Source organism: Medicago truncatula, chromosome 1 (assembly GCF_003473485.1).
Source record: "Medicago truncatula cultivar Jemalong A17 chromosome 1, MtrunA17r5.0-ANR, whole genome shotgun sequence".
Lineage (NCBI taxonomy): Eukaryota > Viridiplantae > Streptophyta > Magnoliopsida > Fabales > Fabaceae > Medicago > Medicago truncatula.
In genome coordinates this window covers 38,324,278-38,337,024 of record NC_053042.1, presented here as the reverse complement: position 1 = coordinate 38,337,024, position 12,747 = coordinate 38,324,278, and the positions used below count along the sequence as shown (strand labels likewise).

Genomic DNA, 12,747 nt, shown 5'->3' with positions numbered 1-12,747 from the left:
GTTCCTCCTAATTTGAGCTCAGTAAATATCCAATGGTTAATAAACTTAAGGAAAACTAAAATATAATATTGATTGTTTTTTCTTCTTTTCCAATAGAGCTGTTACATAAATATCTTAGCATGTAAACATTGCAACATTTTAACATGATATAGTTTCATAATTATAGATAGCACTCAACTTAAGATCGAGTTCATGGTTAAAAACATACTGAGTAAAGAGTGACTCCCACATTGGAAGAGGAACTATATTTTGTTCTAAGGGATTTTAGAACATTTGCTTCTGCTGGGGTCAGATCATATCATCAGCAACTATTTGCTTTACCTGCAGTCATCAGGCATCTGGAGAGAAAGAGGATGATGAGTTGTACAGGAATCTTGACGTCCAAGATAAGCTAAACAACACTTAGTTTCTAAAGATCTCCACCCAAAGCAACAAAAATTGATGAAACTGTGATCCTCCTCTTTCGTAAAAGAATCGTCTGAATTTGAATTTAGTCATTGGCAGCAAATACAGAATTCTTTGGCATCCTTCCTTTCCATTTCTAGAACATAGTTACAACTATTTAGCCTTTTTCCACTCACTTTCTTGAAAGCTTTCTTATCTTCTTCAGAATATTAGTTATACAACGAACGAACACACATAGTTTATCTTATACTACATGAACTCCCAGATACAAAATTTTGCTTAAAAACCTAGCTTCTTGTCGATTTAGTCCTTAATGTTTGCTAAGCGAGACATGTATGTCACCACTTAATAGAGTAGAACTAATGGATGGACTACTTCATCAATATTTTGATATAAATGAGAGACTATATTCTCAAAAATCGATAAAATGAGGGACTAAGTTCGTACTAGTTTCCAGATTTGGTATTTACTCTCTTTTTTTAGCAACATAACTATTCTACAATTTTCGGTATAAACTTAAAATATGACTGTTATCACGCCATGGTCCAATTCTACATCTTAACATGGCAAGTGCAAAGGAAGCATCCAGTTTACACAAATATCTAACACCTCAGTTCTGAAAGTACACAACCAGATTATTGTATCACTGACCTTCTTACCATACTGCTGTAGCTAAGAAGCAATATATTATTTATATATAGAATAGGAAGATTCAAAATTGAAGACGCTGCAAACAGTGAACAATATTGCTGGTAGCTTAGAGCAAATTGCAAGGATGTAGGTGAGGTGGTGGAAGAGGTTAAGGCATTGACTTGGTGCTGGACTTTAAGCAGACTTCGGATTGCCTCTTGCCTCTACTATGAGTGGTGTTGGAACCCTCGGGAATGTTTGATTCGGAGGCACTGATTGGTGTTTTGACAGGGTCCGAGTGGGTTTTTTAGGCTGCTTGACAGTGTGCTGCGCTGCCAGTTATTTTTCTGCGCTTTAGGAGGTTTTTTCTGGTTATGTTCCAGCGGCTGTGCTGTGCTCTTGTTGAGTTGTAGCAGCTGTTTGGTCTTTCTGCTGTCTGTTTGCGCCTATTGTTTAAGGTATTTTAGTTTGGCAATGTCTTGCCTTCTTGTATTCATCTGCCTTTTGCACTTCTTGTGCCAGGCTTCTTTAATGAAATATGCCGATTCAAAAAAAAAAAAAAACAAGCTTTTTGTCAGAGTTAACCCTAAAGAACTGAAATGCAAGCTTATAATCTTTCAGCATCACAAAGCTATACCATACCAACCAATCAAATGGGAATCTTCGACCGCACTGCAACCTTTTCCTTCAATCCACTAGTTTTCGGTACCACAATGTGACTACGACTATGAGAAAGAGTACAGCCGAAGAATCAAAATGAAAAGCAACTTCAATAGCAGCTATCATAATAATGCAGCCTATATATTATTGACAATGCAATAAACATCGCTTGACTTTAACTAGAAGAAAGGTAACATTAATTTTATCAAATTTTAACTGCGATGTTATCATAATAAAGGTTTGTGTTCATCACGCACAGAACTGCAACACAATTATTAAAGTCTTAACTGAGAAAGAAAAAAAAAAGATAATAGGAAACTAGACAGTCTTGCCTATAATGTGCTCAAACATACTCTGAATCTTCTTTAGAGTATCTTCAAGAATATCTATTTCAATCTGTGGGTCATCCTCATCAAGAAAATTTGTGGCTATTGTAATTAAAGAATTGATCTTCTCGTTTTCTTCCGATGAGTGTTTCAAATCATTTCTCATTCTGTTAACGCAGTCAACCAATTCATTCATTAACTCGGCCTTCCTTAAGAATTTCTTATCTTCAACACGGTAATCCTCAGCTTCTCGAATCATTTCTTCAATTTCTTTTGTCGACAACCTTCCTTTGTCATTGGTTATTGTAATCTTATTCTTAGTACCAGACCGTTTTTCCTTAGCAGAAACAGTTAGGATGCCATTTTTATCAATATTAAAGCATACATTGAAAGGAAGGCCCCTACATCTACGGGGTAAGTTGTCAAGAATAAAAGACCATAGAAAATGATTGTCACTCGCTCTTGTTCTTTCACCCTCGTAAACATCAATAAGAACAAAGGATTGTTTATCCTCAACAGTACAAAATACTTTTGTCTTCCTAACAGGAATGGAAGTGTTCCTCGGAATCACCACAACCAAGACATCATCTTCTATCATCGAACCTAGTGACAATGGTGTAACATCTCGCAGCACCAAGTTTGGAACATTGTTAAAGCCTTTACTCAACAAAGCAGCTTGCACAGCTGCGACATAAGCGACAGCCTCATCAGGGTTGATGCTATTGCATAGATCCTTACCATTGAAAAAGTCCCGCAATAGCTGCTGCACTTTGGGAATCCTAGAAGAGCCCCCGACAAGGACAGCATCATGCACACTACTCGTGTCCATCTTAGCATCAACAAGACAACTCACAACAATCCTCATGCATTAATCTTTAAAGAAGTCCATATTGATTTCCTCAAACTTGGCACGAGTGATTGACGAATGGAAGTCAATTACCTCATATAAAGAATCTATTTCAACAGTAGCGACAAAAGAGTGTCCTCTTTGCATTCTCGCACGCAGTTCTCAACCTCCTCAAAGCTCTAGGGTTTCCACTAATATCCTTATTATGCTTCCTCTTGAACTCCTTTGCAAAGTGGTTCGCCATTCTATTATCAAAGTCCTCTCGTCCGAGGTGAGTGTTACCAGAAGTGGCCTTAACTTCAAAGACATTATCCTTAATTGTAAGGAGAGACACATCAAAAGTCCCACCACCAAGGTCAAAGACGAAAATATTTCCTTCTTCCACAAAGTCAGCTCTCTTGTCAAGTCCATATGCAATAGCTGCAGCAGTGGGTTCATTGATTATTTGCAAAACATTAAGGCCAGCAATAGTACCAGCATCCACAGTAGCTTTTCGCTGAGAATCATTAAAATAAGCAGGCACGGTGATAACTGCATTCTTAATTGGTGATTCCAAATATTCCTCTGCAGTATCCCGCATCTTTGAAAGGATCATAGATGAGATTTCCTCAGCACATAGGTGCTTCTCCTGACCCTTATACTTAAGGGAAATCATTGGCTTGTCATTAACACCAGCAATAACTTTGAATGGCCATAACATCATATCTGTTTGAACATCAGGATCACTAAATTTTCTGCCAATTAACCTCTTAGCATCTGAAAAAGGATATTAATAATTATTTTTGATCTATCATTTGTTCAACAAACATAGCAATGCGGCAATAATAGTAAATATTGTTTGTTTGAGTTAAAAAAATAGTAAACCACTAAAATAGTTCTTGACTTTGAGATACACTATCAATTTAGTCCTAGAGATTAGAGAATATGAATATTTTATATTAATCCCCGACTATGTAAAAGGTTTCTCATATTCATTTGTTTGTGAACGTTTGTGACGAAACGTGTTTTATTAGATGATGTGTCCGTTAAGTTTCAGTCGGAAGTCCTAGTCACATAATGAAGAATGTAGAACGAGTGTACCACTAAATTGATCCCTGACTTTGTGAATAAGTCTCAAATTAGTATTTGACATCACAGAAATTCCAAATAAAAAAACTCAAATCTATAAAATGTTACTCAAGTTAGTCCTTGTACTATGTGAGTGCGTTGACGAAGTCCCAACTGCTGACTTGGTTTAACGACCATGTCCACATCTGGGACGATGTCAACTCATGGAGTTTTACAGAGTGACTAACTTAAATGTTATACATATTCAAGTAATTTTTTTTTTTTAAATGTCCATAATCAGGACTTCTAACAGTACACTTACAGAAACATTATCGATCAACACCATACTTAGTCACTTAAAAGACACATTATCAAGTAACAACATATTTAGTCGGACATTCACATAAAGATGAAAAAAGGAAATGTTTTACCGAATTAGGGATTGATTTAAAACATTCATATTGTCAAGAATTAAATTGAAAAGTAAAACAATGTCAAAGACTATTTTAGTGGTCTTCTCAATAGTACATATTTAAAGCATTATAGCAGCACCGACACTTCTAATCGAGAATGTACATGTGTTTGTGTCCAACGCTAACACGACACAACATATGTCGACATGTGAGTGTCGTATTCGTGTCTGTTTGTTAGTGTATGTGCTTCATAGATTTAAATAAGTAAAGAAATGAAATGAAATTACCAAAAACAGTGTTCTGTGGGTTGGTAGCAGTTTGATTCTTAGCAGCATTACCGATCAATCTTTGATCATGAGTAAAAGCAACAAAAGAAGGTGTGGTTGTGTTACCTTGGTCATTGTCAATAATCTCTACTCTACTGTGTTGTTCCTGCCATACTGCAACACATGAGTAGGTTGTGCCAAGGTCTATTCCCACAGCACGTCCTTCACATTTTTTCGCCATGATCTTTCAAAAGCTTAGAGTAAACTCAAGTATGAACTCTAAACCCTAAAGCTTACATGGTGTTATGAAAGAAAAATATAAACCTTTCATCAATGTGTAACTGCAAAAAGAATACGCAAGCGTCACCTTTTCATTTACAATTGGAAGTCCTAGTCATATAATGAAGAGTGCATAATGAATTCCGAATTCTCCACCGTTTCATCTTCCAATACAAATTATATTGCTGAAACTATTTCCCAACAAGGCATGCTATTTTTTTAAGTGCATTAATAAAAAATTTAGGCTTAAATATGTATTTCATCCTTGCAATTAGGGGTTGTTTAAAAATTGGTCCATGTAATCGCTAATCTTGGCAATTTACCCTTGCAATGTTTAATCATTTAAAATTTTGTCCCTCTCCCCACTTAATCACTGCCATGTCACTAATTTGATGACGTGACAATCACTGTCATACATGAAATTCCAATTTTACCCCTGGTTTTCCAATTCTTTCTTCAATATTTTGTCCTCTTCTTAAGGGCAAAATTGGAATTTCATGTGTGGTAGTGATTGCCACGTCATCGAATTAGTGACGTGGCAGTGATTAAGTTGGTCAAATGACGAAATTTTAAATGATTAAACATTGCAAGGGTAAATTGCCAAGATTAGCGATTACATGGACCAATTTTTAAACGACCCCTAATTGCAAGGATGAAATACATATTTAAGCCAAAAATTTACTATTACTTTTTCATCATGCATGTCTTATTTTATTTTTTCTAAAGGGTTAAGAGTGTTTTACCCTCTTGTAATATAAGTCATTTTCAGTTTTGCTCTTGTAAAATTATTTTTTTTGTTTACCCTGTAAAATGTTTTAGTTTTGGAATACCCCCTAATAGGTCATTCAAAATCGAAAAATTTTGCAAAATATAAAAATAAAAAAATATTGGTTTTTGAATGACATGTTAGGGAGTATTCCAAAACAAAAACATTTTGCAAAGGGGTAAATTAAAAAAATAATTTTACAGTGGGAAAAACCGAAAATGATCTATATTACAAGACGTAAAACATCAAATATTATTTGTTCAGATTCTATAATTCAAACCATTTTATAATCTGAATCGTTGTATTATTACGGGACGGAGGGAGTATAAACCAATAATTACCAACCAATCACATTTTAATGAATTACTTGCATACTATTAAAGTCATCAAAAGTTAACAACAAAATGGAATCTCTTTCTCTATCTCTATAATATACAAAATGACTTGCATAATTTTTAAAGTACACGTGTCATGTCATTTGGCTTATAAACATTAATTGTTTTTTTTTTAAGGACACATTAATTATTTTTATTTGATCATATTCAATCATTTGCATTAATGTTGTGTAATTATCACGAATTATAACTGGCAATAATTTCTGAAGGTTGATTCTCATATCTCCCCTTGATTTCAACATCGTATGTACACCCTATTAGTATCAATATTTAATGCAATTATGGGTCTTTCTAAAAAATTTTTTTTTTTTTCATTCTTTACTTACCAACCGACCGAACTACGAATTACTAGATCTTTTTATCCAACAAACAGTATATGAGGTTTAATAAAAAAAAATGATTTTTCTTTAAAAAAAAAATATAAACATTCATTTTATAATGAACCGTACAGCAATTTGGTCCTAAACTTTTGATTGAGAAAAACAATACAAATTGCTGAAATCATCCCAATTAGTTTCATCTTCACCGTTTCATCTTCCAATACAAATTGCTGAAACTATTTTCCAACAAGGTATGCTATTTTTTTAGTGCAATAATAAAAAAATTTACTACTACTTCTCTGCGGCCTTATTTCTTTTCTAAAATTTTATTTGTTCGGATTTTATAATTCAAATCATTTTATAGATATTTTAGATTATATAATCAAAATCTTTGTATTATTGCCCAGATTTTCATAACAATCGTGACTTTTTTTTTTTAAAATGGCAAATTTTATTCTTGACGAGTATATGCAAGACCCACAAAAAACTCGTGGAAAGTAGGGAAAAAATACAACAAGATGCCGCATATATACGGAACACCAAAACATCAAAAAGAGAAAGTGATATGATAGATGTGATATTTTGATGATGTGATGAAAAGAGGAATAAAAAGAAAATAGTATGTTGATCGGGTATTAGGAAATTATAGGTGTTCAAATATGACTCTTGAATTAAAAATAGAGACTAACAATGACAAATGACTTCCTTCAAAAAAGAAAAAAAACAATGACAAAGGACTATTTAAAATATGGGTCATGTTAGGGCACAAGTTAAGGTTTTAAAAAAAGAATTAAAACATAACTTTTGTATTGAAAATATAAGTTTTCAACCTTTCAAGACATTGAATGCACAATTTTCAAAAATAAATTTCTACATTTGACTTCTAAACTTGTGTCTTAAGGGCACAAGTTAACATTTACCTTAAAATATTTATAAAGCAAATGACTATATTAATACAAATGTCCAATTTCATAGACTATTTAGATATTTAGTCATAATTATACACGCTAGGTGTGGCCTGTTCGAAGATAATTATCTTTAATAGTATGCCTAATTTGTTCAAACAATGAAAAGCCTCCACTAATTAGGATATAGGATAAAAGGTTAATGAATATGGTAATCACAATCAAAGCCACGACAGAAAAGCTAGTTCATGATTCATGAATAACTTGTGTGAGTAAAACACAAACACCTTTACAACTTGAAGTAGTAGATGATGCAAATCTAATTACATACGTACACACATATATTTTCTATCTATTTGATGTTATAGTATATCTAAGGTTTAATTATTATTGAGGTTTTTGAACTCTTTGAATAAATTTAAATAGCTTGATAAATGAAAATAAAGATTTGTACCTAAGTTCCTAAACTTGTTAATAATTTTAAAAAAGTCCCTACCCTAAAGAGTTTTTCATTGATCCTTGAATTTTCAAAATAATTTGTAATTGGATCTCTAATAAGAAATGATTTAAAAGTTCATAAAAGACTTAATTACAAATTATTTAAAAGTTCAGAGATAAGATTACATTTTTTTTTCAATGACCTATATTGAAAAAATACCATATAATTCAAGGGGCCTTGATAATTAAACCTCTAATTATCTCTAAACATCAAACATAATTGTCTCCTCCTTTGTCATTAATCTTCACTATATGTTGCTTTCCATTTCCACAAACAAAGTCTAAGTTATAAAGCACTGGAATCATAGCAACAGAACACAAGAAAACCAAGACAGGTCCAAAGATCCAAAGCAAAAGAGGAAATGCAGAATAGAAAAGTCTATTTCCAACAGTGCTCAAAACAATTCCTTTGTCCAAAAGCTCAGACAAATATTCAGGTGTGATGACAGCATAGGACAAGACATCTTGTGGTGTGCAAATGAGGATGCTTACTTGGTTGAAAAACCTAATGGACAATGTGTGACAGAAAAATGAGAATAAGAATATAGTTAGGAGTGTGACATATTTTAGGGCTACCATAAATTCACTATGAGCTCCATAAATGGAATCATTGAGAGGCTTCTTCACACTGTATGTGCTGCTTATCACTGCTGCCAAACCAGCTGAGAGAAGAATGGATGTAGTTGCCATAAGTGTTGATCCCATTATTAGGTTACGTAGTGTTTGAACTGCTAGGATGTTCTTCTTTTCAATGTCCTGTGATGAACAAAATGAAATGTTGATTTTGTTGAATCTACCTTTGCATGGTTTGTATATGGAATATAAATTAAGTTAGGTACATTACAAGTTTACAACCACTACATATGATAAAGGAGGAATATTTGTATTAGTTAAAGTAACACTAATAACTATTTAACAACTTTCTACAAAGAAAATTGAACTATAATATTAATACCAACTAAACTCTCAAAAGAAATGTGATCAAAACTTTATTCAAAACATGGGCACATGAAAAAATATATTTATTAAGAGATACCGAATTCTTAAATGAATATATATGTATTTCAAAAAATTAATTTATAACATAATGTTCTAAAGCTTCTAAATCAAAACATATTTTTCATTTTAACCATTTAATCTTTTAACTCTAACTCTATGTTGTAAAGTATGAATATGTTGTTAATTATGAATAACCATTGTAAAGTATGACTATTTGGTTTTAAGGTCAAGGGTTAAAGTAAATTCAAGTTAAACCCACTTGAGTTGGCTTAGTGGTATTGACTTGAGACCTAAAAGTGTGTTCCTCCTGAAGGTCTCAGATTCAATTATCTCTGGTTCCAATTTAGGTGGACTAATTTAGTTTCTTCAAAAAAAGGTAAATTCAAGTTGCATCAAAAGATAAATAAAAACAGATAAATGATACGATCATAATAGTTAACATTCATTCATTCAAACTTAAATTCTTTTAAACGATTCGTTATTACTAGATATCATTAAACACTAAAGATGATATGTGGGGCTTAGCCTCTTTTATTAAAAAATAGATAAAAATGGGCACACCAAAATAATTTTTTACAATTAAAGTATCTATATACGCTTTGATCTCAAACACACGCCTTGAAATTATTTAATCAACTCTTGGAAAAGCATTCTCCACTTAATGTAAAGACAAACCATCATGGATTGTGGCCAGAAACATGAATATGTCACATTTCCTTTTACTAAGATTGCAATTTATAAATCAACTTAGGACCACGAAAACAAAATGCAGACGTCAACCCACTTTTTTCCTATGGATTTGATTTACTAATCCACTTTTATGAGAAAGTGATGGGCCATATTTTGCAAAAAGACCCTGCATTTGCATTAAAGAATTTCAAAACCTACACCAACCAATTGTATAAAGATTCTCTCAAATATTCAATTTTGTATGTATGTAATTTCAAGATTCCAAATTGATAAACATCGATCATACCAAAAGTAGGGGCCCTGAAATCCATTTAGCTAGAGCAATATCTTCCATGTGGGATTATTTCTGCTTAAAAAAAATATTAATGCTTTGATTATTTTTTGTTAATTGCACTTTACATTTTCAACCCGGTTGATTCTGAAATCTGAAGTAATTTAAGTGTGTTTAAAATATATTCGTAGTGTTTATTTTCTCTTTGAATTGGTGGCTTGCTCATGACTGGATCTATATATATAACTCACGGTAAAATATTCTTCAACTAAATAATTAAGTATATAGTTTTTGGAACTTTAGAATTGAAAAACAATTCGAAAGATATGAAGTGATTCGGAATAATGCGAATCAAATCAATTATTATTTTTCTCTATCAAAAACCAAATATATTGTTTTCTTTCAAAATAATTAAACCAGAAGACTCGAGAAACACTTATATATTGGGGTATAACTTCATTATACTAGGAGTATTAAATAAGAAACACGATCGCTTGAGAATTTAACAATCTATTAAAATCAATATTATCATAAGAAAATATATTTAAAATGCCAATAAAGTTCAAAAAATGTCTATTAGAAGTTAATAACTCTCATTACGGTTAATCAATAAAAAGAAGTACGGGTATATATAACATAACTAACAATATTGATTGATTTTGACCGATTAAAAAAAGTTAAGGAAGATTCTCCGTGAGGGGCCGTGGTTTGAACTCCGGACACTCCACTTTTTCACATTTAAAATGTGTGAGCTCCGGTCACTAGGCTACTTGACCAACAAAAAAAAAGTTAAGGAAGAAATTTCAATAAGACTAGGGATCTCAATAGGGCTGAAAGTACTCCCCACTCGCATTCTTCATAGAGATCCCCACTTACATATATAAATTGATATATCTAAATGAGACTTTATATTGTCATTAGTTAACAGCAGTGACGGAGCCAGGAATTTTATAGAGTCTGGGCAAAAAATTTATCACAAAACGTTACTTCCTTCCCACGAATAATTTCACATTTCCTACAGATATATCTTTCTTGCGGATCCTAAAATCCTAAGGTATTACCTCACCTGAGAACTTAAATCCTTGGCAAAATCTGCAGGAAATGTGTTTCCTACGGAAATTCCACAACAATCCGCATGAAAGATACTTGATTGGGCCTGCTACAAAGAAAGTTGGAGCTGAGCCTGGGCACCTAGCTGGGGGTGGATCCTCCCTTGGTTAACGGGTCTTCGAACAATATAATCATACAATTTTGAGGGATCAAGTTAGTCAAAAAGTTACTCCATCCGTTTCACAATACTTGTCGTTTTTTTAGGAAATTACACATACCAAGAAATCAAATAAATTTTTCTATTTTTTATGAAATTCTGTGTTTTTTCTATAATAACCTTACTAATTTATTATTTCATTCTATTATTTCTCTCTCTATAATGAATATGTAAGGGTATTATCGGTAAACCAATAATTAATGTTGCATCGAAACTTGAAAGTGACAAGTAAAGTGAAACAAAATTATTCTCCAAAAGCGACATATATTGTGAAACGGAAGGAGTACCAATTGGTATGACATAAGTTATAGATGTTTGAGTTTCTCAATCATTTGGTCAATGATTCCATTCCTAGTCAATGCATGCGGAAAAAAATATGTTATGAGAGAACTTTTTGCAATTGCATGCGGAGATACGTTGGTTTAACAAACAAAAATTGAGCATAATTACTCAATTTAACTTTACTACGATAACTATTAAATTTCAAAAATCCAAACTCTAATCAAGAGTTTTTATTTTGTCAAAAAAAATTAAAAGTTTTTATTGAATAAATTAACTCTATAATATTGCAGAAAAAATCAAAACTATATGATTATCAAATAACTTGAAGTAGAAGGTATATACGTTTTTTAAATACACAAGTAAATGCCTACTATAGGATTACATAGCTACTAATTTATATAAAAGTTTGTGTGCTAATCTGATCATTAATATGATATGACGATATATTCAACATTGGATCAACAAAATTCAATATTTTTAATATGTTATAAAACAAAGTAATTATGCTTTAGCAACCTAACTTGATAACTCCTGTACTCCGAGTATGAAGGCACTCCTTATTATTTTGCAATTGAAATATTATGATAATCTTTCACCAATCGTTTAGAATTGTACATAAACACATGACATAATCTTTGTAGCTAAAACATGCAAGATTATATAGTAGGTATTATAAGATCATAAAAATCATTTGGTGATCATGCATATGATATCAATACGTAGTTTCACGCATATCATATGTCAAAATCATATTAAAATATATTTTAATTTTGTTAATTTTTTTAGGATAAGAAAAAGAGTATACGTACCTTAAGCATGGAAGGTACCCAGGAACGTCTTCCATGAGTATTGATTCCAATTATGGTGGAAGAAGGTTGAGTTCGAACCTTATGCCATAACCAAACATGATAACTAATTATTACCATAAATCCTAAGGGTACTAGCAAAGCATCCAAATAATATTTCCTCCATTCCATCTCAATGAATTTAAAGCTATGGAAACTATGTTGTGTATGCTAGTTTAATTTCAGTACTTCCTCTCTTTGCAGGGAACCTTTGGTGATTCTTTCTCACAAAGAATACAACGTTTTAATTTGAACAATTTTGGACTATGATGTTGCGTTTATAAAGGAAAAGAAAACTACGTGAGTGGGGTGAAATTTTATATACTAGCTACTATAGTAGGCATGATCTATAAAATGAATCTTTATTTGATCAATATATACATACGTACTACGCATTTATTATTTTATTTTATTTTGCACATGTGATTTAAATATTTGAATGCTTAGGTATTGGGATAATAATGGATGTAAGTGGAACTATGAAATGGCAAAATTTGCTGGCAACTACATAATCACCGTGGTTAAGCACTAGTATTATGGAAAGCTCAAGTTGATGTTGTTAATTTAAGGATATAAATTATTCAGTATTTTTAAGAGAGAGAATCTTATTTAATGAGTAATGATATTTTGGAAATC

The 12,747-nt window shown here is 32.1% G+C and overlaps 1 protein-coding gene and 1 pseudogene across 1 annotated transcript; both read right to left on the bottom strand.

The window, feature by feature from the left end:
• Positions 1–1,919: 1,919 nt before the first annotated feature.
• LOC25484524 (heat shock cognate 70 kDa protein-like) lies at positions 1,920–4,835 on the bottom strand (annotated as a pseudogene).
• Positions 4,836–7,802: 2,967 nt separating this feature from the next.
• LOC25484523 (uncharacterized) lies at positions 7,803–12,447 on the bottom strand. Its single transcript, XM_013613368.2, has 2 exons — positions 12,076–12,447; positions 7,803–8,513 (listed from the first exon to the last, which is right to left on the bottom strand). The coding sequence occupies exons 1-2, from the start codon at positions 12,241–12,243 to the stop codon at positions 7,968–7,970; spliced, it is 714 nt and encodes a 237-aa protein (XP_013468822.1). The 5' UTR covers positions 12,244–12,447; the 3' UTR covers positions 7,803–7,967.
• Between the last annotated feature and the right edge of the window lie 300 nt (positions 12,448–12,747).